General features: G+C 35.6%; 3 protein-coding genes across 6 annotated transcripts; 2 read left to right on the top strand and 1 right to left on the bottom strand.

Annotated features, from left to right (window-relative positions):
- The first annotated feature begins 3504 nt into the window (after positions 1-3504).
- On the top strand, positions 3505-10581 carry LOC120280527 (RAB11-binding protein RELCH homolog). 2 transcript variants are annotated; one of them, XM_039287386.1, is made up of 20 exons: positions 3505-3837; positions 4187-4342; positions 4777-4955; positions 5164-5271; positions 5916-6086; positions 6167-6655; positions 6750-6824; positions 6913-7041; positions 7119-7193; positions 7295-7504; positions 7698-7850; positions 7936-8165; positions 8296-8413; positions 8520-8652; positions 8719-8923; positions 9018-9123; positions 9201-9341; positions 9419-9542; positions 9647-9763; positions 9892-10581. In XM_039287386.1, the coding sequence occupies exons 1-20, from the start codon at positions 3594-3596 to the stop codon at positions 10263-10265; spliced, it is 3537 nt and encodes a 1178-aa protein (XP_039143320.1). In that variant the 5' UTR covers positions 3505-3593; the 3' UTR covers positions 10266-10581. The 2 variants fall into 2 exon arrangements, with proteins under 2 accessions (XP_039143320.1, XP_039143319.1); XM_039287385.1 differs by having other exon boundaries at positions 8520-8923.
- Positions 10582-11316: 735 nt separating this feature from the next.
- Positions 11317-16541, top strand: LOC120280187. The gene is made up of 12 exons (XM_039286950.1): positions 11317-11465; positions 11548-11646; positions 12435-12519; positions 12612-12681; positions 13232-13292; positions 13367-13420; positions 14267-14420; positions 14512-14608; positions 15097-15206; positions 15885-15991; positions 16072-16182; positions 16261-16541. Exons 1-12 carry the CDS (start codon positions 11379-11381, stop codon positions 16393-16395), a joined length of 1170 nt encoding a protein of 389 aa, XP_039142884.1. The 5' UTR covers positions 11317-11378; the 3' UTR covers positions 16396-16541.
- A 269-nt stretch (positions 16542-16810) lies between these two features.
- Positions 16811-24562, bottom strand: LOC120280185 (VIN3-like protein 1). Of its 3 annotated transcripts, XR_005542265.1 has the most exons (6): positions 24302-24562; positions 23742-23810; positions 19649-20297; positions 18472-18782; positions 17227-18388; positions 16811-17073 (listed from the first exon to the last, which is right to left on the bottom strand). XR_005542265.1 is itself a non-coding variant. In XM_039286948.1 (5 exons), the coding sequence occupies exons 2-5, from the start codon at positions 23770-23772 to the stop codon at positions 17277-17279; spliced, it is 2103 nt and encodes a 700-aa protein (XP_039142882.1). In that variant the 5' UTR covers positions 23773-23810; positions 24302-24562; the 3' UTR covers positions 17089-17276. The 3 variants fall into 3 exon arrangements, 2 of the variants coding, with proteins under 2 accessions (XP_039142882.1, XP_039142883.1); XM_039286948.1 differs by lacking the exon at positions 16811-17073 and having other exon boundaries at positions 17089-18388; XM_039286949.1 differs by lacking the exon at positions 16811-17073 and having other exon boundaries at positions 17089-18373.
- Positions 24563-25405: the final 843 nt, after the last annotated feature.

Here is a 25405-nt window from a genome sequence, read left to right as displayed (position 1 = left end):
CTATGAAAAAGTCATATTTTTCCATGGAAAATTTTTAAAAAATTTTTAAATTATAAACATCGCTACGTGGAATTGAATCTTAACATCAAAATGCCGCAGGATATGTTCACTATTTAATTTATTTAAAATATTATCAAGTTATATAATTTATTTTTAAAAAAAATTAAAAGAAAAGGAAAAAATTTTCTTTTAAATTTTTTAAAAAAAGTTATTTTAAAATTATAAACAGCGCTACGTGGAATTGAATCTTACCATCAAAGGATATGTTCACTAATCTAAATAAATTTATTTAAAATATTATCAATTTATATAATTTATCTTTTTTTAAAAAAAATTGAAAGAAAAGAAAAAACTTTTCTTTTAAATTTTTAATAGAAAAGTTATTTAAAACTTTTCCAAGGGTGGAGGCAGGAAAAAATTTTCATTGATTTGAGGGAAAAATATGGTCAAGTGATAGAGTTTGTGGAAAAATTTTCCATGAAAGATTTTGACAAACAAATAGCCTATTTAGTTGGAAACTGACACATAGAAAATTTTTTCAGAGAAAAAAAGGGCAGTCAAACACAGCCTTAGTTTAGTTTTTAGAACCTCCATATTTTAATAACTTTTTCAAAATAAATTCATGTATGGTTATATATATATATATATATATATATTATGGACATTGATAAACCATAATTTATTAAAATAACACCAACAGTACAGAAAAATTGATAAGCGTACAATGACAATAAAAACTAGCTAGGATTATGGCATATAAGGCAACAAAAGCTATAAGAGTAGATTAAAAAACAGTGAAAAAAAAGAAAGAAGGAAAAATAAAACTTACAGAACTACTGAGCAGCAGCAGCTACAAATGCCAGCAGTTAACTTCCCTGCATAAACAGTCTCATCCTTATTTTAACAATGATTTGCCTGTTAAAGATTATGGCTTTGACTCACAACTATTGAACTACTCAGCAGCCAAAGCCTGAACATTCACATGGAACAACCCAATTTTCCAAAGTTAACTTCCCTGCATTTCCATGCTTGGACAAACGTCTGTCATTATCACCATTTCTTGCCTGAATGAAACTACCTGAGAGACCTCATTCATTTAACTTATATAATGTTTTGAAACCTCTTATAATTCCAGGGTCTAAAAACTGGGATGTATATATTACTTACGTGCCCGTGCTGCTGCCGATGCAATTAAGTTCACATGCAGTGGATACGTACCTCCATCATTGAGGTACAAGTCTGAACAACAGAGAGGAATGCCTTGCTTGCGGTGGTTAAAAACTTCAGGCCTGCAAAACCCTTAACATGTATTTTGGAATTCAGACTTGAAACAGGGATTATGTACCTTTCTTATAGTACCTGCTGTACTTTGGTTGGTTGTGGATTGTGTATAGTTTTTTAACGGCTTTGTTTTTGAACTGTTAGTGTCAGGGTTAAGTTTCTCTGTGAGAATAGATTTTTTTTTGGGTGGCTATTTAAACATGAGGTCGCCATCATTGTGTGATGTGGCACTCTAACCAAACTTCCAGGCTGCTAACTAAGCCAAAGGAATAGTCTGACTCATTTTTCCGGCTACCAGCTAAATAAAAGGGCGTGGAAAAATTCATGGTGACCAACTGGTGTAACAAAATTGAAGGTGAGTGATTGAAATGATTCAAATTGAAGTTTAATGATCAATTTGAAAATAAGTCAAAGTTGAGTGACTGTCTAGAAAATATATTCACTTTTTTTTGTGTGGGGCAAGAGTTCTTGTTGTGCATATTCTGGAAAATGAGAGTTTATAGTCACTTACTCCTTGGCCTTTTCTACCTAAAATTGATTGCAGTTTTAATTTCCATCCACTGTCCCGCCAACCTGTTCAGAGTCTTCAGACATTGGTCAGTAGAAGTCTCCATTGACATCACTCTAAAACTATGCTCAAATGTTTATGATCTCATACTTCAGTTTTTTGTTCATTAACATTTCTAGGCATGATTTAAGTCAGTTAAATGTGATGTATAATTCATAATACAAATTTTGTGCTTGGTTTGGCAGCTTTTTGATAGGTAATTTTTTATTTTTATTTATCTGCTGATAACCTCAATTTACATGGAGATAAAGACTGAACAGATGGGTTATTTTATGTGGAGTTTTAATTCAGGTACAACAATGAATTTATATTCTTCATTGCTATCCTTCAGCTGCCAGACTATTTTACACCATGCCTTGCTCAGAACTTGCAGCAATTCTTTCTATGCCATCATTTGAGGTGAGACTCAATTTTTATCTCAGGCAGTTATTGTTTTTATTGTATTGATGAGACTTTTCCAAACCGAAATGGGTTCAAATTTTCAAATCATTAATAATCCTGTGTTTGAAAACTCAATCCAATAAAGTTAATTAATTTAAATATTATTATCTTCGTTTAAGCACATAAAATACAAAAAAAACTAGTGGTAGTTCCGTGATGATCCATCCTAAAATGCATAGGAGGTTGTGGACTCAAAACTTTGCTTCCGTGGTACTATTTATCAAAATTAGTTAATATAACTCCATATCTGTCTATTTTTTTTTATGATATTTATTATTTTTTTAAATATATATATATATATATATATATATATATATATATATATATATATATATATATATATATATATATATATATATATCAGCAATTACGTGTATCACATGAAATTTAATGATTTTTATCGTAATTTTCTTTCCATTTTTAGGAAGAAATAAACTATTAATTTTTGTCATTTTTTCATGTGGCAAACAACTTCTACGTATAAACACTAAAAAAAGTTCTGTAAGTTAGGGTTGTTTAAAAAAACCGCTTAAATCGTAAATTGGACTGAACCGATTTTTTTTAACCGCTGATTGGGTTTCAACCGGTCCGGTTTTGGAACTAGTTTCAGTCCGGTTCCAATTTTTGGAACCGCAGTCCAAATCTGACCGGACCGGTTTACTTATAAATCTATAAATATGGTTTTACTACGTTTTAGGGTTTTGATCGGTCCGGGTTTTCAACTCTCGTGTGAAGAGATCAAAGAGGACAAAGGCGAGGATATATATATATATATATATATATATATATATATATATATATATATATAAGTAATGTATATTAATTAATTTAATTTTAATACATAATAACCGGGACTAAATCGGACCAAACTAAACTGGTCCAAAACGGTCCAAACCAGAACCGGATCAGACCGGTTCGGATTTCTCTGTTATTTGGTCAAGTCTGATCCCACTAATAAGTCTGGTCCGGTTCTTGACCAGTCCGATCTGGTTTTGGACTGTGCACAGCCTTACAGTGTTTGCTGTGGTGTTGAACAAAGGGACTAGTTTGAAAACTGTGCTATAATTTGCGGCCAATGTGGAATTTCACAAAATAAATCATAACGATGAACAAAGGCCATCATTGAAAATGTAATCAAGCCATCACAGCCGTCCATTTTTTTATCGAGATAACTGACACTTGTGATCTAATTTCTCATTTCTCGGTCCTCTCTTTCTCGCTTGTTAACTCGGCAACGACACCAACGACCTGAAAGCGCATGCGGATCTGAGGACCGCTTCGGATCTCCGGCCAATCTCCGGCCATGGATTCGACGGCGGCAGCGGAGACGGCGGCGGCGACGCGGGCGAAGGACGTGCAGCGCTCGTCACTATGCAACTGCGTTGTGAACTTCTTGCTCCAGGAGGGCTACCTTCTCACGGCCTTTGAGCTCCTCCATGAGCTCGTCGAGGATGGCCGCCATGACCAGGCTATCCGCCTCCGTGACTTCTTCTCCGATCCCTCCCTCTTTCCTCCTGATCTCATCTCCCGCTTCAACTCCCTCCGAGGTCTCTTCTCCCCTTCCTTGCCTATCTTGACTTTTTTGTTTGTAGATTTGATTTGGGTTTCATTTTATTTATTTATTTATTTATCGCGATCTGTTTTCGTTTTGTTTGATGAAATGCTGGGGATTCGCTGGGAATGTATGGATCTCGGTTTTTGTTTTTGTTGACCAAAAAAGTTTGCATTTCTGAAAATTTATTCACTCTGGCTTGTCAAACACTCGTGCTGTTTATGGGGAATTCTATGTTTAGTTTATGCCTTCAATGATCAATGCATGACTTGTTTGCACTGTATTTGAAATCAATTTTGAATTATGGTGTGATTTGTAACATTGGTTTTTCTTTTATCATTCAGTTGCCGATCCACAAACTTTGCTAGAAGATAAAATTGCAGCGGAGGAAAAACTGGCGATCAGTGAATATGAGCTGCGTTTAGCCCAAGAAGATCTCGAAAAACTACAGTCTGAGTTGAAAAGGATGGCTGAATCTCCTGCTGTCATCGAATCTGATGGTTTGTTCTATCGTTTTAAGCAGTCTTATGTGCATGTAGTTGTTATGCCTTTATCATATAGACGCGAAAATTGCAGCTTTTCTTCTATTGGTTTGTGAAGGACTTAAAGGAATTTATTGTTTCTTTCACCAGTTGTTAGTTACTATCTTTTACATATGCAATTATGTATGCAGACTTTCAGTGAGCTAAAAGATATGTTGAAATTTAATAAAATGAAAATGCCTTTTTAATTTGTTAAAAACTTATAAACCTTGGTTCATTCTGATATGTTGGCCATATTGGCTCATAGCATGGATTTATTCAAATTTTCCATAGGAGCTTTTCTAGGTGTTGTTTCTCAGTTACATCATTATATTTTCACAGTAGTTCAAATATAGGTTTAATCTATATTAAAACAAAAGGAGACTTATTTCAGGACTCGTTGATGATTGCAGGGGCACACCCAGATATTGCTGTGGCTGTTGATCCAGAAAATCAACAGCGTAAGAAGGAGAGATCTTTCGTTGACTTAGGTCCGATGAAGGATGTTGAACGTAGAGATCTTAACTATGTTGTGAAGGAATACTTGCTTTTTGCTGGGTATCGACTCACAGCCATGACATTTTATGAGGAGGTGAATGTTGTGCACAAGTATTCCAGCATATATATATATATATATATATTTCATGTTAATGCAGATATTTTATAAATCTCTACTTTAACTAGTTATCTGTAAGAGTGATGAATCACATTAATTGAGATTTAACTGAAAATTTCTTGTTTAGATTACTTTTTAGTTATTGCAGATTAAATTTAGTGCCCTTTATTGTCTTTTTTCACAGGTGACTGACCAGAACCTTGATGTTTGGCCAAACAGTCCAGCCTGTGTATCCGATGCTTTGCGTCATTACTATTATCAGTATCTTTCCTCTACCACAGATGCTGCTGAGGTAAACTGTTCATGGAACATGCCTGTTTGCTGTCAGGCGTGAACTTAGAAATATCATGTTGCCAACTTATAGTCTTACCTGTTAGATCTGTTTTTTATTCTTGTGATGGGTTTAGCATTGACATTTGTCTGTAAGATACCTGTGCCTCCCAATAATTTTTTTTTTTTTTATTTCATGCTTTTGATAACTTGTTATGCTGCAGCATCCAGTGGCTAGCTTTGCGTTTGCTGAAGACTAAGTGATTGCTGTTCTGAACCTAGTGCATTGTTTAGTTACATTCTAGATTCTGGATATTGCATTGACTCAGTTCATAGTATATACATCAATGGGCAGTTCTTAACTGTCATGGAGATTCCAAGACTCTTGTAATGAAGTCTTGACATGTTTGTTTACGATGTTTTTTTTTCTTTTTTTATCTTGGAACTTTTTTCTTTTGTTTTTTGGATTTCTGTACTTAATATGTAGGATGTGTGCAACACTCATTAAAGTTATTTATCTTCAATCATTCTAATAACTAGCTAATCTTGTTGAAGTGACAATCAATTTCTCTCTAATTCTTACTACGTTAGAATAATTAAATACCTTATTTTGTTGCTTTGAGAAATAAGAAGTTTTCATGTCTGTGTATGCTTGTCTTAACACAGGAGAGGATAAATATGTTACGGGAAAATGAATCACTTGTGAAGGAAACTGAGAAGCTCAATAGTGAAAAAGCCTCCCTTCTGAAAGCTAAGGAACTGGCTGATGGCCAAATCACAATTCTAACAAAATCTTTAGAAGCTGCACAAAAGGACCTAAAAGAAAAGGAGGGTCTGGTAAATTTGTTCTGACCTTTGTCCTTTGAAATTAACTTACTGACCTGTACTAATCATACAATGGCAAACTGTTTTTGAAGGTGCAAGATTTAAAGCAGACACTTGAGGCTCAAAGGAAGGACATTAATGATTGTAGGGCTGAAATCACTTCACTAAAGATGTACATAGAAGGCACTCGATCTGCTAGACAGTGGACTCCTGGAGAAAATAATGTGCCACGAGTGCTTCATGTTGAGAATCACAAGGGTGATTTGGAATCTCCACACACAGAACTAGAACACTCTGAATTGAGTTCCACAACTATGAAAGCAGACACAGTAGTTGATACCAGTGTGGGTACACATCCCGAGGAGCATGATATTGAGATATATGAAAATAAAGAAGTTATGCCCGTATCTGAAGTGAGTATAGACAAGCCTGACAATCAAACATTGTTTGTGAATTCATCTAGTGGTGCTGAGATCGATGATAACAAGGAGAGTATCCATGAGCACATAATACCTGATAAAGTTTGTGACGTAGTCACTAAACCAGAAAGCCCTAGGAAAGATACAACTCCCAATAAAATGGTGAGCATAATATTTGTTTCACTTTAAGCATTTGTATTGTTTTTTGATGATGATATAGCCCATGAAGTTCTGAAATTTTCCTTTTTCCATGTAGGCATTGGATGCTATAGAGATACTTTCAGATGCTTTGCCTAAAATTGTTCCCTATGTTCTAATCAACCACCGTGAGGTTCTCATTTGATCTTTTTGCATTTATCTTATTATTTTCAATCAATAAGAAACCTTTATGTATAAATCATTATTTCATGCTCTCACAGGAGCTTCTTCCTTTAATTATGTGTGCAATCGAGCGCCACCCAGATAGCAACGTCAGAGATTCGCTAACACATACTTTATTCAATCTAATCAAACGACCAGATGAGCAACAGAGAAGAATTATAATGGATGTAAGTATCAAACTTTTAAGAACATTCCTTTGAAATATCTGTTCTGATTGCTAAAATTTGACAAATATCCCTATCAGGCTTGTGTAAGCCTTGCTAAGAATGTTGGAGAGATGCGAACAGAGACCGAATTGCTTCCACAGTGTTGGGAACAGGTTTGCTTCTTTGATACCAATAAACTGCTTAGTTTTGAATTTATTTGCGTGCTCCTTAATGCAATGATTTTTTTTTTTTTGTTATCTGAATTAAACTGTAGATCAATCATAAATATGAGGAGCGTAGGCTGCTGGTTGCCCAATCATGCGGAGAGCTTGCTGAATTTGTTAGGCCTGAGATCCGTGATTCTCTTATCTTATCAATTGTACAACAACTGGTTGAGGATTCTGCCACAGTTGTGCGGGAGGCTGCTGCTCATAACCTGGCACTGCTTCTGCCACTCTTCCCAAATATGGATAAATATTTCAAGGTCAGCCTCACTAATGCTCAGAGGCTATCATGGAGCAGCTTATTGACTTCACAGAATTGGCTGCAATGTAAGCTCTAGAACAGGCTGCAGAACATGGATTCGAGAAAGGCTCAGAGGCTTATTTTCTGATAATAACTGGAAGCCAGAACTATAAGAGGAAGCCTAATTTGAATTCTTTTATTTTGTCGAATAGGTTGAGGAGTTGATGTTTCAGTTGGTATGCGACCCTTCAGGTGTAGTTGTTGACACATCTCTTAAAGACCTAGTTCCTGCAGTAATAAAGTGGGGGAGCAAACTAGAACATGTCCTACGAGTCCTACTCTCTCACCTTCTTGGATCTGCTCAGGTTATTGACTTTATCTAAAGAGCAGAGACTTCTTCTGGTAGATTTTATTGACATGTTTGCTGATAAATTTTTTAAAACTTTTCAGCGATGCCCACCTCTCTCAGGGGTTGAAGGTTCTGTAGAGTCTCAGCTTCGTGTGCTAGGTGAACGAGAACGCTGGAATATTGATGTTTTGTTGAGAATGCTGATTGAGTTGCTCCCTTTTGTTCATCAAAAGGCAATTGAAACATGCCCTTTAACTTCTACTGAGACTTCTCTAAGTTCCGGGCCATCTGATACATTCTTCTCTGTCTCTTTGCTTCAGTTGTATGCCAGGTGTGTTTGAATTATCCCTCTTTTTGTTACATCAATTCTCTTTCTATAATTTGATATTAAAATGCAAATCTTGCAAAGTTTATGGATTTATGAGAAGTTCCTAACAGATTTATTCATCTTACCCAAGCAGGGGTCATGTGGATTGGCCTGCATTTGATTGGTTGCATATTGACTGCTTCCCTGATATTATTCAACTTGCTTGTCTCTTGCCTCACAAGGAAGACAATCTTAGAAATAGAATGACGAAGGTATACATATTGGTGATGGGCTTACTTGTTGTGTGTTGGAAGGATTTTAAATTTGTGAAGTATTGTTAGTCAGATTTCACTGGTGTTGCTTATGTTCCTTTTGCAGTTTCTGTTAGAAGTATGTGATCAGTTTGGTAACCATTATCTCACATACATTATGCTACCAATTTTCTTAGTAGCTGTTGGAGATGATGCTAATTTGTCCTCTTTTCCTTCATCTACTCAATCTAGAATTAAAGGTATGCTGTTGAGTGTGTTAAATACTTTGGCTGTAGTCCTCCTAATCATTTGCTACTTAAATGCAGGTCTGCAACCTAAAACTGTTGTTGCAGAGAAACTTGCTGTTATGTGTGTACTCCCGCTACTATTATCAGGTATTTTGGGTTGGCCGGGTAAGCGTGAAGAACTTTCACAATACTTGCAAAAGATGCTGGTGCAAAGCATAGCAAAGGAGGGTTCCTTGTCTTCAAATTGCACGACTGAGCTCCTCAATGCGGTTCGCTTCCTTTGGTTGGTATCTTGGCTTTGGCGTTACTTTGACTTTCCATATCTTTTGGTATCTTATTTTCCCTTTATAACCAAGCTCTGAAATACTTAAATGCAGCACATTTGAAGAGCATCATGGAATTATTTTTAATATTTCATGGGAAATGGTTGTGAGTTCCAATGTAAACCTGAAGATATTTGCTGCAAATCTCTTGAAAATCCTTGTATGTATATCTGCAGCTTCTCATAATACTCCAGTTGAACCATTTGGTTTCTAACAAATTCTTGCTTCCTAATTTAGGTGCCTTATATTGATGTGAAAGTTGCTTCAACTCATGTATTGCCTGCACTGGTTACTCTGGGCTCAGATCAAAATTTGAATGTAAAATATGCTAGCATCGATGCTTTTGGAGCCGTTGCTCAGCAATTCAAAAGTGACACGGTATTTGGGTTTTCCCCCCTTTTTGTTAACAACCTTCTTATGTATTCCTGTTGCTAAAGCTACAGCATGTGACACAGATTGTCGACAAGATACGCATCCAGATGGATGCTTTTCTGGAGGATGGATCACATGAAGCTACTATATCTGTTGTTCGAGCTTTAGTTGTAGCAGTACCACATACAACAGACAGACTAAGAGAATATATCCTTTTAACTATTTTTATCAACTTCAACACGTATTTTATAACTAATTTACTACGGATGCTACTGCACTGTTTCATTATTTGTTTCCTTGACGTGTAACACATCTATTATCCAAGATTTTTCAACTTACTGCTGTGCCTGTTCATGGAAATGATGTAATGCGTCGGCGTGAGAAAGCAAACGCCTTTTGTGAAGCAATTCGTGCTCTGGATGCTACAGGTTTGCTAAAAAGAATGTTCCACCTTATTTGAATTCTTTTTAAACATTCTTTTGTTATCGAAAAATTTCTTAACATTGCTATTGATCAATCTTGCACATCCTATATCTACAATGGGTCTTCGCTGCAGATCTTTCTCCAACCAATATCAGAGACTTCCTCTTACCTGCTATTCAGAATCTCTTGAAAGACCAAGATACTCTTGATCCTGCTCACAAGGAAGCGCTTGAAGTTATTATGAAGGAAAGATCTGGGGGAACATTTGAAACCATCAGTAAAGTGATGGGAGTGAATCTGGGGCTTGCATCATCAGTTTCAAGCTTCTTTGGTGACAGCGGACTTCTCGGGAAGAAAGACCCTGGCGACGCATTTGAACCTGTTGCCATCCCGCCAATCAGCCCTCAACCTCCTCAAGATGATACAAGATTCCGACGGATTATGAGGGGAAACTTTGGGGACATGTTGCGCGGAGGCAAAGCAAAGGGCCTTGATGATTCCTCCTAGACAATCTGGTTGAACTTTTTACTCCATTTCATTTTAAGTTTCAAGGTTTTAGCAATCATTCTTCTACATCTACCATCAAGTTTTCATGGCCTCCATGCCAGTATTATATATATATATATATACATATCGAGTATTTTTTTGTGAATTTTTTATTTGTATCGTTGGTGCATGGTAGATGGTTTTCTTTTTTTTTTTTTAATTCATAATTGCATTGTTTTGATGCAAAAGGTCTTGTGGTTATACTCTGTTTTCTTGTTAGGAATTTTATACCATGTCAATTATTGAAACATAAGCAATCCAGGAATTCTTTTGTCAATGTTTTCATTGAGTTCATTGTTGGATGGCAGTGATGCTAAGTTAGATGGACATGTTTTATGTTGGATTTAGATTTAGTAATCTAATTTGTGTTGGGACTCAATAATCTAATAATGCAAATTTTCAATTAATTTGCTTTATACTTTCTAAAGCCTTTAACAATTGTCTTACTTTGAAAACCAAAATTACCAATTAATCCCATAGTTTGTGCTGACTTCACCATTAATTCTTGAACTTTCTGCATGTCCAAATTTTTTTTTTCTTAATTTTTTTAATAAAAACCGTATAGGTTAAAAATATAATGCTTATTTAATAAAAAAAATTATATTTTTTCTTTATCAAAAAAAAAAAGCAAAATGCTACATGATTTTTTTATTTGTCCATCTAAAATTTATAAAATTTATGTTAATTTTTAAATATTTTTTAGTGGAGTTGTAAAAGTATATTAAATATTAAATATAAAAATAAATTTTTAAAAAATAATATTTAATATTTCACAATAACAAAAAGACAAAGCTATCATATTAGAGCAAAGAGACAAAGAAGCGAAGTAACCAACGATAATTTGGTCTATTGGCATTGGGACAATTTAGTCTATTAGCATCAGGTCTCTTGCGTAGGGTGTTCGAGTGTTGAGTATGACTCTCCGAATTCGATCCCCATTTTTATGGGAGATGAGGGCACGGCTCAACGGTGAGCGCAGCTCCCCCACATGTCCGGCCTAGGTTTGCCGCCTCTCTTAAAAAACAAAAACAAAAAAACAAAGAAGAAGAAGAAGAGGAGAAGGATTGGGTGGCGATGGACGCTGGCCTTCGAGCCCTTATCGAAGCCATCCACTCCACCCCCGCTCAGGCCGTTCTCTTCCTCTCGGGCGGCGCTTCCCAGGTCTCCCTCTCACCTTCATCATCGCCTCCAATGCTTTCTTCTCGTCAAGATTCAGTGACGTTCTAATTCTTTTGTGTTTCAGGCTCTTGGGTGGATCTTGTCGGTGCCCGGCGCCTCTAGCACCGTGCTTGAAGTTGTCGTCCCTTATTCCAAGACCTCCATGGCTCAATTGCTCGGCAAGGCAATCAATCTCACCTCTCTGCCCTAATATTGTCCTCTTTCTTTGCTTTTCTTGTAAGATCTTCTTGTGTTCTAACTTTTTTTCATGATCGATTGTTTGAATTTGAGAAAAGATTGGAACATTCGATTGAGTTTGTTTGATAATCATGTTCCTTTTTTTTGACGATCTTGCTACCCTTCCTGTGTTTGATGATCTCGTGTCCCTATAAATTAGGCTATCGTTTTCGCATTCCGTTTTTGTGTCCAATTTCGCACTTTCTTGATTTTCTTGTAAGCATTTGCTTGTGTTCGAACCTTGTTCATGATTACTTGTTTGAATTTATAAGAGGTAGGAAGATCCAATTGAGTTTTTTTTATGGTCATCTTCTTGTACTATTTCGCACTTTCTTGATTTTCTTGTGCACATCTTGTTGTGTTCTTACTTTGTTATTGATCAATCTATTAGAATGTGCTGTGGTTGCTTGATTGTATGAATTTGGCAAAAAGTAGGAAGATTGGATGGATTTTTTGGTGTTTAATGCTAGAAATTAAGCAATCATTATCACATCCGTCCTTGTCATATTTTCCACTTATTTTTATTGTAAGCATCTACTTGCGTTTTATTCTTTTTTTTAAAAAAAAAATTTCAAAACATTTGTGGTGTTTAATTTTATGAGTTTATCAAGAAGGAGGAAGTTGCAATGATTTGGTTTAATGATCATGAGTCTGTTCATGTTTTCATAAGCATTTGATTATCGTTAGTTTCTTAAAATTTTTGTTAGATATTGATTTGGATTTTCTTGGATTTAGATGCCTGCTAAATTTACCAGTCAACAGACTGCAGAGGAAATGGCTCTTTTGGCCTTTAATCGCGCCTTGAAACTTTGTAGACCAGGTTTTAAATTCATGTTTCGTTCTTTCGCAAATTTGTGAATTAATTTTCACACATATCACTTCTTGTTTATGGTTATCTTTCTAACTGGATAGGCTCACGAGTTATAGGAGTAGGTTTCACTGGATCTTTGGCCAGCTTGCATCCCAAACGTGGAGATCATAGGTATTATTTAGCTTTTAAAAGTGCTTGTAACATATATGTTTAATGTATCCCAGAATTAGGCATAAGATCTTACACTAAGATCTTTGTAATTGACAAAAATTGCATCTCAATCACTTTATAAATCCCACCTTGTCTGTTGTGTTGTATGTCTTTCTTCCAATATTAGAATTCTCTGTTATGCCTACAACATTGATATTAATAGTGCAAAATGTAGATCTATCATTGGTTCTACCAAATGTTTGAAGCTCTGCAAATCTGAATACATTACACTTGCTTTACTTTCGTTTTGTCATTTGGCATGTTGATAATTTATACATATCTAGCATCTAATCCTGGCTAGCATGGGATAGTTTGTGTTGTATATGTTATTAGATACTTTATCTTTTTGTTTTTTGACATCACATATCAGTAATGATGAATCCACTTTATTGTGTTAGTTTCCTTAACTTGTTAATCTTTAATTTGTTATAGTTTGATTTTTGTGTTATTCTACAGATTATATTTTGTAATCTTGACCCTGCAATATTTACTCATGCTAATGTTGATGTAGATTTTGTTTGTCAACAAGAACTTGTGACCGACTTTGGGTTTCCAATGTTACATTGTCAAAGGTATCCGTATGCGTGTTATTTCTTCATCTGATATTTGTGATGTGTAAGAGTTTCTGTTTCAATGAATATTGCAGGGTTTACGATCTCGTGAAGAAGAAGATAAGGTTTCGAGCCATCTCTTGGTAAAGGTATGATGCATAAACGAGATATTATTAAATCTGTAGGATCTTAAAGAATTTCCTTTTAGGCCCTTCCTTTAATATCAGTGATGTGCTATGGCTAGTTTAATTTCATTTTTTTTATTCTAATGCTTGTGTAAGTGTATCTATGAAGCATGGATACTGACATGTGATACACAACATGACATGATATGACACAGCGGCACACCATTTTTCAACAAAATAGGACACAGATACAGTGGGGATATGCTCAATAATCTTATACATATATTTTTTATGTAATGTATTTTTTTAATAAAAATTTGACACAACCAGCCACCTGCAAGCAAATTAGGAGTTTAAAATTCTAAGAATCAAGGTACTAACTATTGGAAGTATTGATATTTAATAATTTCACAGGCACAAAAAGAGATCTTAACTTGATATATATTATGAGTTGGTCCCAGAAATGTGTCGAGCTGCTGGGACACATGTGTCCCGGAGTGTCGGAGCATGTCCAAAACTAAAAAGATAAAAAAAAAAATAAAAAGGAACTTTGGTGGTAATTATGTCAACCTCAAGTTACCTTACACACTACTTATTAGTGTGGGCAAATTGCACATGTGTCTTGCCCGGTAGACCACAATGCCAAACATCAGAGTGGTGCAATAAATAATCTGTGAGATTGTATGGATTTATATGCTATTGCATATGCTGATATCGTGCTTAGAAGGACAACCTTTTTTTTTTTATTGGCCACCTTCCTAAATATGGGCCGATGGACCTGTGAACGATATGCCTACCATTTTGATTGTCAAAAACTGAAATATCTTATCTTCTATGTTCACCATATGTTGATTGATGGTCGTTGTGAAGGCAATTGCAGATGCATGCAAAGTTTCAGCTGGTCCACATTCAGGATTAAATGAATTCGAAACGCCTGTTGAGTGTGAAACCCATTTTGATGAGGATCAAGAGCTACAGCAACTTATTGATGGAGAAATATGCATGAAAGTCTATCATTTTTCTGGTGAGGTTACAAAAACACTTAATGCCACCCTCCTTATATTTTGTACTAGGTCACCCTTGTTCCGTAACTTGAATGTTCATTGACTCCACAGACAATCATACATCAAATTCTGAGACAAAAGTTATACTGTCTGGCTCCTTTAATCCTTTGCATGATGGTCATTGCAAGCTTTTGGAGGTTGCCACAAGGTATCTAGTGCTGAAAAAGTTTTTGATTTTGCATAATAAGGCACCATTAATCAGCAAATATGTTGACTTATTGCAAATAAAACTTGGAATAAGGTTTATTTTATTTGTTATTATTATTATTATTATTTATTTATTTATTTTTTGTCTCTCACAAAGAGACACTGGGGATTGGCCTTCTTTACTAAGCTGGAATCTTCAGTACACAGTCTAAATCTTTTAACAAAAATATATTCTCTTCTATTATTTCCGCGCCTGCTGATGTACCATATAATTGGTGATCTAGGCTTCAAGTATTATATGTATTCAATCAGGTTTACATGAGTTAGCTCAGAAAAAAAAAAAAAGTATTACATTTGACTTATGGTGTGTTCAAACAAAGGCACCCTTATTGGTCTCTCCATTTTCTTGTACGTGTTTACTTAACATCATTGTTTATTAGCTTAAGAGCAATGCACGGCGATAACTTATTTTTATTGACTATCATGCAGCCTTTTTGGTGATGCATTGCCCTGCTTTGAAATTACAGCAATTAATGCAGACAAACCACCACTGTCAATATCTGAAATCAAAGAACGAGTCAAGCAATTTGAAAAGATAGGTTTGTGTAAATTCATCTACTTGATGTTCTGCATAGCTTTATAATCTTTTGCTTCACTATTGTCCGTAAGCATTGGTAGATTGGGTAGCTGCAGCTTATCCTTAATGTAGATCAATCAGCAATAAACAATAAATTACCCTAAATATTTCAAGATATTAATTTAGAATCTTTGGGCTCTCTAATATTAATCCAACTAGAGCCATCAAATACTTGTCCCACGGTTTTGAGTGAGAACATCGTTGTGGAGATGAGAATGAATATTATGATCTGCCAGTATTTTTTGGGCGGTGTGTTTAAACTAGCATAGTAGTAGAATGGCTGTGCAAGTCAGATGGTAGGAATGAAGTCATTAGTGTGGCAACATACATTACTTGAAACAACATGCAATTTGTAATTCATCTACAAGTTTAGTAGCAATTGCGATTTAGCTATTAGAAATGTACGGCCATGTATACGAACTGCAACGGCTTACCACTTGAGTTGATCAATCAACAAGTCTATTAAGCAACAAAGGCTGTGCTCTCGTGCCCCAAGAGGCTGTGTTGTTACTGATTAATTGCTGTCTTTTATTATCCAAATTGAAGCCAAGTAAAGGGTTTGCATTCTACAAGTCCATTTCCCAGTCTTACATGCATTTACATGCATAATCACGCACTGAAGCCATTTGTTGTTGTCCAGGGAAAACTGTGATCATCTCAAATCAGCCCTATTTTTACAAGAAAGCAGAACTTTTTCCAGGAAGTGCCTTTGTTATTGGAGCAGACACTGCAGCAAGACTTATCAATGTAAGAGAACTCTTGTTTGGGGGAAAAGAAGGAATAATGTTAGGCTCCATGAGACATGACTGATTATTATGTGCTTGCAGCCAAAATATTATGGCGGGGACTATGATAGAATGGTTGAAACACTGCTCGGATGCAAACGGTCAGGCTGTACATTCCTTGTAGGAGGCCGAAACATAGATGGGGTTTTCAAGGTAAAATGCTTGTTGCCATGTGCTTTGCATATAAGTTGGAAGTACTTTTGACTTCAAATGCTTCTTGCCATAATTCAGGTTCTTGAGGATTTTGATATCCCCCAAGAGTTAAAAGACATGTTCATTTCCATACCAGAGGACAGGTTTCGCATAGATATATCATCAACAGAGATACGTAAAAGCAGAGCTTCATCAACCTTTGTGCCATCATAATAACAAAACCTTAAACCTATCTTTGTGCAAGATATGATGATGATTACTAAATTATTAATTTTAGCAAGTTACTTGATTATTAGTCCGTCCTAATAACATGTTCTACATGTCATTCATGAATTTTTATTGACGTAAATGTTCCTATACCCCATAGTCATTCTACTGACTCTCAAAAACAAATTATTTAATAATTAACTAACAAAACTTATTTAAGTATATCTAGCATGGCTGGTACATGGTCTTATCTTTTAAATTTTTTATACACAGTGATTAGTTTGGTGAAGTAATGTGTCGTGTTATTTCTGTGGAACGGTTATAGTGTTTATTTCTAAACTACTGCATGAGCACATAACATTTTAATAGCTTCACATTTGCAACATGGAAGGGGGGAAATTAAAGAGAAATAACAAGGATAAGTATAATAAAGAATCAAACAGCAATATATATAAATATTAATCTTTCCATAATTTAGCCACCACCATAAAGGATGATTACAAGGGAGGCAATATGGGGTATAAAAGCATCTCCGTGATCTATCCCATGCAACACACCAACTAAAATTTCCAATAATTCTCCGAAAAATAATTTAATACTTTGATGGAGTTGAAAAAACTAGCTGAAAAATAAATTAAAAAAAAAAAAACACCCACTGCAGCGCAGCATCCACCTATCCACCTACTGAAATGGCAGAAATTGATTATAAGTTTCTATAGGCTCTAATCATAAAAATAATGAACAATAAATAGCATGACAATATGCCACCTAATCATTGAAATGGTAGAGAAGATATAATAAATGTAGCAATTGCACAAAACAAGAAACCCATTTTACCTCCCAAAACAATAAGCAGAAACCCACCATCTTGGCTGCTACAACTCATGTCAATGCCATAACTTACTACAGAAACCAATCCGCGGCATCTTGCATGTCACAATCTCCAGAAAAGAATCTAGTAGCTGTCCGGCGAGGCTACTGGGTTCTTCGATCAGGGTTCTGATAAAGGTAATCACTACCCGACGCTCTTGCGCAGAGGATCTCATGCTAAACCAGGTTAAGAACTTCATTCGGAAATCCTTCTCGATGTGCCCTTGGCATTCTAGCCATCTTATGACCTTCACACAGTACTCATAGTTGTCATCCAACTGGCCATGGCCTTTTGAAAATCTAAGAGGTGAACCAACAACCAATGTGCTACCACCATCATAAGTTTCATCTTGCGTGCTTGCTCCTCGTTTCCGTGACTCTGGTCGAGACTCCACTGCTGGTACCTCTTCAACTAGTCTAGCCGCACAAGTCTGGGAATCACCACTACCATTGGATCGAGCCTGTCCGTTCTTCTCTGAACTGCATACATTCTCTACTTCAGGAGAGCTCTCAGGTGGTGGAGTCGCATCAACATTAAGATCAGGAACCGATACCACATTCAAGTCAAGCCGACGTGATACAGTTGGCTCAGCATGGTCCTCTTCAGCACCATCAGGTCTCATTGCATCACTTCCACCATCTGAGTCTTCTTCTACATCATCATTGGAGAGCCAATCACAGCAACCTTCGTCTTGAGCCCATGCTTGACGCAAAATTTTCCCAAGATTTCGAACTTTAAAGCCGGAAGACCCATTTGTTGGAGCTTTGGTTCCTCTCTTTGCACTAGATGAGCATCCTTCGGCACCATTCTGCTCAGTATTCTTCTGGATTATCTCCACACTCTTGGTAAAACATTTTGCTTCAGAGTGACCAAGGTCTCCGTCATCTGTAAATGAAATAATCCGAAAGGCATACTCTGTGCATGGTTGGAGGTTAGAAATCAGAATCCGTCTTTGAACTCTTGGGAAGACAACAGGATCATTTGAGTATGGTAGCTCTCTGCTATTGCAGTACCAAAGTTTGTAACCTTTTATAGAGTCAGAAGCAGAAGAGGTCTCTTTCAAAACAATAACTAGAGAAGAAGATGTTACTTCTTCAAACTGGAACTTGCAAGCTGCAGGAAGTGAATCTGCGCCAGTAAGAAGACTATCATTTCTACAATTAAGATCAATGATTATTCGACTAAGGACAAAACAGAATTGAATGACTCACCTCTGAGCTTTAGGTGTGAATGAGAGGTAGAGCAGAGCCACTCATCCGCCTTTTCAATTGCAAGAGAGCAAAGCCTCTGCACTTCGACAGCAACTGAGAGCCTGCTCACAATTCCTCGAGCCATCTTTGCTGAAACTCCATTGACTGGTCCAACTTCTGTTTCAAGTTTTGCCTTCGCATCTTCAACAAATTCATGCAGTTCCCTGAACTGGGAAGTGCCCTCTAATAGCCTGTAGCTTAAAAATATGCGGTAGCAGAGAACATCCACCCGCCGAGCATCTTTAGCTATTAATAGTTGCTTCTTCCAATATCTGAATAAAAGAATTGGAAGATAGTTAATATGTCTAACTTGTAATTTAAAATAGGTTGGGTTCAATAGAGCCCCCAAACTGCACTAGGACTGGTTCTCTTCAAGTATGATTGTGCAATAAGATTAGCAGAATTGAGAAGATTGCTTTTCAACATTTTACAATTGCATCTCAAAATACATGAATGAAACCTTAACTATAGCAAATGTGAATCATTTTCAACACAACAACAGAGCCTAAAAACCCCAAAATGGCATGCAAGGAGTGCCAAGTTCAAAAGTTACCTTTCACACAACATACATGCTGCACTGCAGCTAATAATTCAAATTAAACGATGTCAAATAACTCAAATAATTTTGATCATTGATGCACTTAAATAAAAAGTTAGCCTAAAGAAGTAGCAACTAAGAACAAGTTAAGTCTAGAGACAAGTAAAAGACCAAAGATGAGTGGAGCTATCTTATAGCACTTACCTTGAGCAAGGGATCAAGTTATATGAAGATATAATTAGACAATATTCAGCAAAAGTAAAATTGTCCAAAAGAAGACGGACCAACACCAGAGTATCAAGAATCAGATTAGCAATTCATTAAGCCAGGTCGAAAGAAAAAAAAAAAACTGCAATTATTTGATTTCAGCACATGCCTAGTTCAACAGAGAGCTAACTCATCGCAGATAACTTGTGATGAGATAAGTAAGAAATTCTATGCTAGTTTGGTTAATATATCTTCTTAAAAATGCCATAAACTTAGTGATAGAAGCATAGCACCATAAAAACAACAAAGGGCAACAAAGAATTAAAAAGAATTAACCAAAACTTGGCATGAAATCAATTCTGTCAAGAAAAAGTTCTATAACAAATTACTTACCCTAATATTCCAGAAACTTTTCCACAAGAAGCACAGCAGTAGCTTCCATCAAGCTGTATTGATTGCCCAAGATCAATAACTCCAACTTTTTGACGTTGGAAAGCACATTCAATGTGGCAAGACAAACCACACCAATCCTGGTCATCTGTTTCTGATGAACAGACCAACCAAAGACTTGGGTCCTTATTGTCATCAAAGTGATGACAGATACAACAAGAGCACCTCTTACAAAATGTGTCCTCCGCAGTCAATTTTGCCTTACAAGCCGAATTCTTACAAATCCAAGTCCTGTCATATTTTAAGTCCAACAAACCCTCCACAGGTGGAAGCATAATAGGGTGTTCACCCCTCCTTGGATGTTTTTTAGGGGTATGACCATTTGCAGCAGATGAATTACTTGAAAAATGTTTCTTCATCCCCAAGTTCTTGCATCCTTTGAAACTTGCTACTACCTTGGAGAGTTCTTCGGACACCTTACCTTTTGATTGAGCTAGCTTCCTCTCCTTCTCAAGGCTTGAATGACTAAGCTCCTTCCTTGGATTGGTTTTCAAAAACTCTTGAAGGCTTTCTTCACCATTTGCACTCTCATGGATGTGTCCATTTTCTTCTGGAGTGCTTATAGCACTTGATGATGCATTTGAGCCAAAGGCTGCAGAAAAATACACAAATACTTTGCTTACAGTAAAGAAAACGTGAACAGATCAATGAACAAGATAGTATGTGATACTTGTCTACAGAATTGAAGTGACAATAAGTATGTATGCTACCGTAATTTCACAATTTACTAGGCATTTAGCTGGCAATATCTAATTTCAAATAGCCATACTGGTTCAAAGAAAGTCAGGACACTCAAAGAGAAGCAACCGATTTCTGTTCTCTTGTGTTAATTTTTACAAGTTAATATTCACAAGGACACAGTTGATACTGTTCAAATTGAAGACGAGTGCTAGACACGATCAAGATTTAAAATTAAGATATTTCCACACACATTATTTAAGTTCATTGAACAAAGATAAAAACTTCAACGCAAAAAGCCGCTTAAGACTTTCATCAGCTTCATCTAAAGAACAGTGTAAGATATGAAAATAAAATATATGCTGACTTAATGAAGTTTGTTTTTTACAACCAACATATCAGAAGTAACGAAATTGAATACTAAAATAATTCAAAAAACCACACCTACATAGACACTCCCCATTCTTGGCTGCCATAATCCACTGGTTTTAACTGTTATAGTGTGGGTTAAATTTTTCCTTGTAGCCTGTCAGTTCCTAGGCTTCTCTTCTGCAGGTGGCTTCATCAGGTTTTCTATTTTAGATTGCTAACTCACCATGGTTGTTCACTACATTATGTTTCTTTTGAAATTGGATATTCTCCTTCTGGCTTGATTGCCAATTTTGCTTTAGGGTATATCTAGGCATATGTGGGGCAAAGTTACATACTTAGATTCTATTCTCCTTGAGCAAGTACAATTATATATTCGTAAATTTTTTTTAATTTGACTTCCACCTCCATCCTTTTTTTATTAATTTCTTCATCTTTTTAAACTTCCTAAATTTTTCTACTTTTTCCTCATTCTAAATCATAATCCTTCGTTCTTTGAAATCTTTGAAATCTTCGTTTTTATTTTTTCATAATTCTATAAACTTTACTTTGTTTTGATTTAATTTAATTTTTTTTATTTAAACTCCTCTTCTCTATTCATTGAAAAACAAAGTGTTTACTACTGTAGTATCTAATCCTCTAACTAGAATGTAACATGCATATGCTCCTATATATATACATCAACTATTCACCAAATTAATGTCAGATACTCTAGGACACTGGACACCATTATGGAGAGCTCCATATTTCAATTGACAATTTTAATAACACTGTTAGTCAGAGTTAGGGAATATTCGTATGGCATATAAAAGGACTTCCAAGAATTCCAAAGTTGGGTTTTATGTCTCATCAACCGTGATAATATTCAAAGGAATGTGAAATGCTCAAGGGAAACTGATTTCCAGTCTCATGTTCACTGCTAAATGTGATAATGTTGGGCATTCAATTGATAAAATGTTGCTATGAAAAAGTTTAAGTTGCCCTTAACACAAAATAAAGTTTATGAGCCTCTTCCTCCCATTCAAGCCCAGATGTTAGCGACGTCCCTTAGCCTATCACTGCTAAAAAAAAGCTGTGGTTGCTGGAGATGCAGATCTCATCACTAGAGAGTTTCTCATATTTTGATACGGATAGAAGTATGAAATCAAAACCTGGTTGAAATTTTGTTATTCGTTTATACAGTGTCATAAAGCACACCTAGGTCCATTTCCATGTCATTTTAATTGTAATGGACCTAAATTGTAGACTTGCCTTTTGAACAGAAAGGTATTTCTATATATGTTGACTTTAGAAGGCTTACCCAGTGTTATAAGAATATAGATGTTGAGCATACAAATATCCAAACAGTGAATTTAATGAGAATAAGATATATGGTCTCATTTGAAAATTAACAAACTACCAAGTATTAAAAATATTAGAAAGATAAAGAACAATCAATTTAAAATAATGAAAAGATAATGGCTTTAAAAAAGAAAAGACAAAATTAATAAGCAAAAGTTAAACCACGTTATCCAGGTCAAAGAAAGGAACTAATCACAAGGGGTACAGGTGATTCAATAATCCAAATACGACATGTGATCCAATAATCCAAACCTGTGACATCACCTAGGAGGAGATATGTAATTCTTCTTTCAAAATAAGATAAGATAAGTATCTTTGATGCTTAGGAGATCAAGCTGGTCGCACCAATAAATAATAGATATCAATCCATTATTCTATATTAACCGATTATAATTGTTTTAATTTCTTAAAATGCGATTCCCGCGACATACGCTCCAACTAATATGATTACGGGACTCATCTATTCCACGAAACAAACTCCCCATGTGTTATTCTTTTCTTAGCAAAGGCTTCTAACTAGATTATAAGAACCTTACCTAAAGTCGCAGCCATGACCCAAAAAGGACTCTAAGCCATAATAGACACGAAATAAGGATCTTGCGTGAATTATCCCCGTCCTATCATCCATTTGCTCTTTTTATCTCACAAGTTGGTCTATAAAATGAATAGTATTATTTGCCCATATTCACAGTGTCTATGTTCCTCACCAAATGAATTATTATCCAAAGAACATTAAATTGTACCAACAACCAAGTTTTTAACCTAGTTAACAATCCATTACCAACCATGATGGATTCTACATGGGTTTAGAGTCTTTAGACAGTAATATATAAACGTATGTGGGCAGTTGAGGGTTTTTTTTCTTCTTTTTTTTAACAACTTACGGGCAAATTTCCTACTATCTACTCTTTGAAATTTAATACACCAACCAGCATGAACATTTGATCAGTCTATCAAATATGTGTGTTCGTTGCTCATGCAGCATCTATAATATTTGATGTAGGCTTTCTAAACCAAATTAAAAATTCAAGGACGAGAAGAAAGAACGTATTTGATAATCACATGCATATAGGTTAAACTCCCCCACCTTTGCGAAAGTCACATTAAAATAGAAGGTAAGCGAATTCCTAAGCTCAAATTTGCCTTGGACGAAAACAAAATAAAAATACAAGGAACAAACAACAATAACTCATAACAAATAGGAATTAAGATAAGAAAAATCATAACCACTTAAAAACTGGCATAACAACCAAATTTGTCATTATTCTAAAATTTAAAAACTTAAATCGAAAAGTTGTCGTTATCACTCTAAAATTTAAAACTTCAATTGAAAACATGAAATGCATCAATATTGTTTTAAGCTAAACTACCATAACCAACATAACAGCGCTGATGCGGCGCATTGCAGAAATCCGAATTACAAGGTTGTTATGACAATGAACCACAAACATAAACTTCCTAAATTAGGACGTCAATCCACAGATCTGACACTTCTTTAAACCTGGATCTGATAGATTACCATACAATCACCAGCAAAATTATCAAGTCCATTCAAAAAGGATTTATTCCAAAAGAGATCAATAATTACTTCAATAATGCATAACAAGCCATGCAAATAACAAGGACACAAGACCAAGCTTGTACAAACCTCTGGAAAACTCTTTATCTTCAGGATCCATTCCTTACAAAACTGAACAACTTGGATGAAACGCAATCCCTGAAAACAAAAACCAATCCATCAAAAACTCCACCAGAAAATCAACATGATCAATATCAATAAAAATAACCAATTCCCATCAGCTTCTTTTCTCTTAATTAAGCTTAAATCGGTGTACTTTGCAAGGGCACCCAGCTACTCAAATTAGTCCTAAACTTCATCAAATCTTTTCAATTTAAAACAAGTTTCCTCGTTTTCCTTCAAGAAAACCAACAATCTATGATTGCAATTGCAACTTGGCAAAAGCCGCAAAACGATTTCAAGAAACGAAATACCCTCCCTAAAGCATTGCAATTCTTCTCGCCCTACCACTTCAAAGTGGTCAAACCCTCTCTTCAAACACCTCTCCTCATTCTACATCTCATTATACTTCGAATTCAATACTACTTTTTTATTAAAAAATCTAAGTCTCAACTCCCCAATATCAGAAATGCTGAACCTAAACATTCAAATGAAGAAAAAAAGATCAAGAAACAAGGAAGAAGACGAACCTGCAAGCGAGGAAGATCAGAAGTCACCCACCATCGACGAAACCAAGGCAATCAATAGATTAGGGTTTCTAGGGTTAACAAGAAAGAAAGAAAGCCAGAGAACGAGAAAGCATTCAAACGCAAGGACATGATCCGTCCGGATACGTCATCGACGCACTGGCAGCAGCGGCGGAGGGATGCCAACGGCCTCACCGGAGCTCCAGAAGCCACGGCGGCCGGCGTGAAAAACAAGAATAGAAACGATGCTCGGGAATCGGAGACAACGATGAAGAGAGAGCGAAGGAACCAATGCGTTAACAAATAGGGACTCCCACTCCGACCTTCTTATGATGACACGTGGACTTCCGGATTCGCTTTCAAATCACATCAGCACGAATCACGAAACCCACGTGTCTTACCCTCCGTGACACTGAACAACATCTGCCGACTCTCATTTTTTGCAAATAATAATAATAATAATATAATTAAAATTTATTTAAAATATATTAATAAATTCAAGCACACCAAATAGTCTATTGGTGATAAGGTTCTCATTAAAACTCTTCATAAAAGTTTAAATCAAGGATGCCTGTAATTTTAGCACTCATATATATATACAGACCCCACTTTCACTTGCTTTGTCAAGACCTATACACATCATTGTCGTATTTTAATGATTTGTCTGTTTATTTTAATAAACATTCACTTTATTGAAAAAACCGAGCTTGAAATTAGTACATAAATAAAAACATTTCTAATTAATACATTTAAAAAAAAAAAAAAAAACAAGTGGAGGTGCTTTCTCATTAGCACACATAGCTAGTCTCTGATGGGCCATGCTCTTATTAAACCAAACTCAAAGACAAACTAGTAGTGCTATCATCAATAGTTCATCAGTTTTTTCATCAGATGTCTGCAAAAACAAATAAATAAGTAAATATTAAAGGTAATTAATACATCAAAACTAATGAAAAATATGAAAAATTAAGATGATATATATGAGAGAGTGAGGACAAGAAAACATACATCCAAATGAATTGGCTTGAAATGGACAAGTAATGATGTTGGGCATTTGCTGTGGAGTGTAATGAATTATTGGTTGTGGCAAAGCAAACCTTAATCCCA

This window comes from Dioscorea cayenensis, chromosome 17, assembly GCF_009730915.1.
Source record: "Dioscorea cayenensis subsp. rotundata cultivar TDr96_F1 chromosome 17, TDr96_F1_v2_PseudoChromosome.rev07_lg8_w22 25.fasta, whole genome shotgun sequence".
In the NCBI taxonomy this organism is placed as follows: Eukaryota; Viridiplantae; Streptophyta; class Magnoliopsida; order Dioscoreales; family Dioscoreaceae; genus Dioscorea; species Dioscorea cayenensis.
The sequence above is the reverse complement of the archived record's forward strand: the minus strand, read 5'-3'. Positions and strand labels throughout refer to the sequence as shown.

Excerpts from the sequence above, each read along its gene's own strand:
- LOC120280187 (XM_039286950.1), top strand. The coding sequence starts at position 11,379 with ATGGACGCTGGCCTTCGAGCCCTTATCGAAGCCATCCACTCCACCCCC. Across the intron at positions 13,293-13,366 it reads CCAATGTTACATTGTCAAAG|GGTTTACGATCTCGTGAAGA; the intron begins GTATCCGTATGC and ends TGAATATTGCAG. Across the intron at positions 15,207-15,884 it reads CAAGCAATTTGAAAAGATAG|GGAAAACTGTGATCATCTCA; the intron begins GTTTGTGTAAAT and ends GTTGTTGTCCAG.
- LOC120280185 (XM_039286948.1), bottom strand. The coding sequence starts at position 23,772 with ATGGATCCTGAAGATAAAGAGTTTTCCAGAG. Across the intron at positions 18,783-19,648 it reads AAAGTTTCTGGAATATTAGG|ATATTGGAAGAAGCAACTAT; the intron begins GTAAGTAATTTG and ends TCTTTTATTCAG. Across the intron at positions 18,389-18,471 it reads TTCACACCTAAAGCTCAGAG|ATTCACTTCCTGCAGCTTGC; the intron begins GTGAGTCATTCA and ends TTACTGGCGCAG.
- LOC120280527 (XM_039287385.1), top strand. The coding sequence starts at position 3,594 with ATGGATTCGACGGCGGCAGCGGAGACGGCGGCGGCGACGCGGGCGAAG. Across the intron at positions 6,656-6,749 it reads ATACAACTCCCAATAAAATG|GCATTGGATGCTATAGAGAT; the intron begins GTGAGCATAATA and ends TTTTCCATGTAG. Across the intron at positions 7,851-7,935 it reads ACCTTCTTGGATCTGCTCAG|CGATGCCCACCTCTCTCAGG; the intron begins GTTATTGACTTT and ends AAAACTTTTCAG.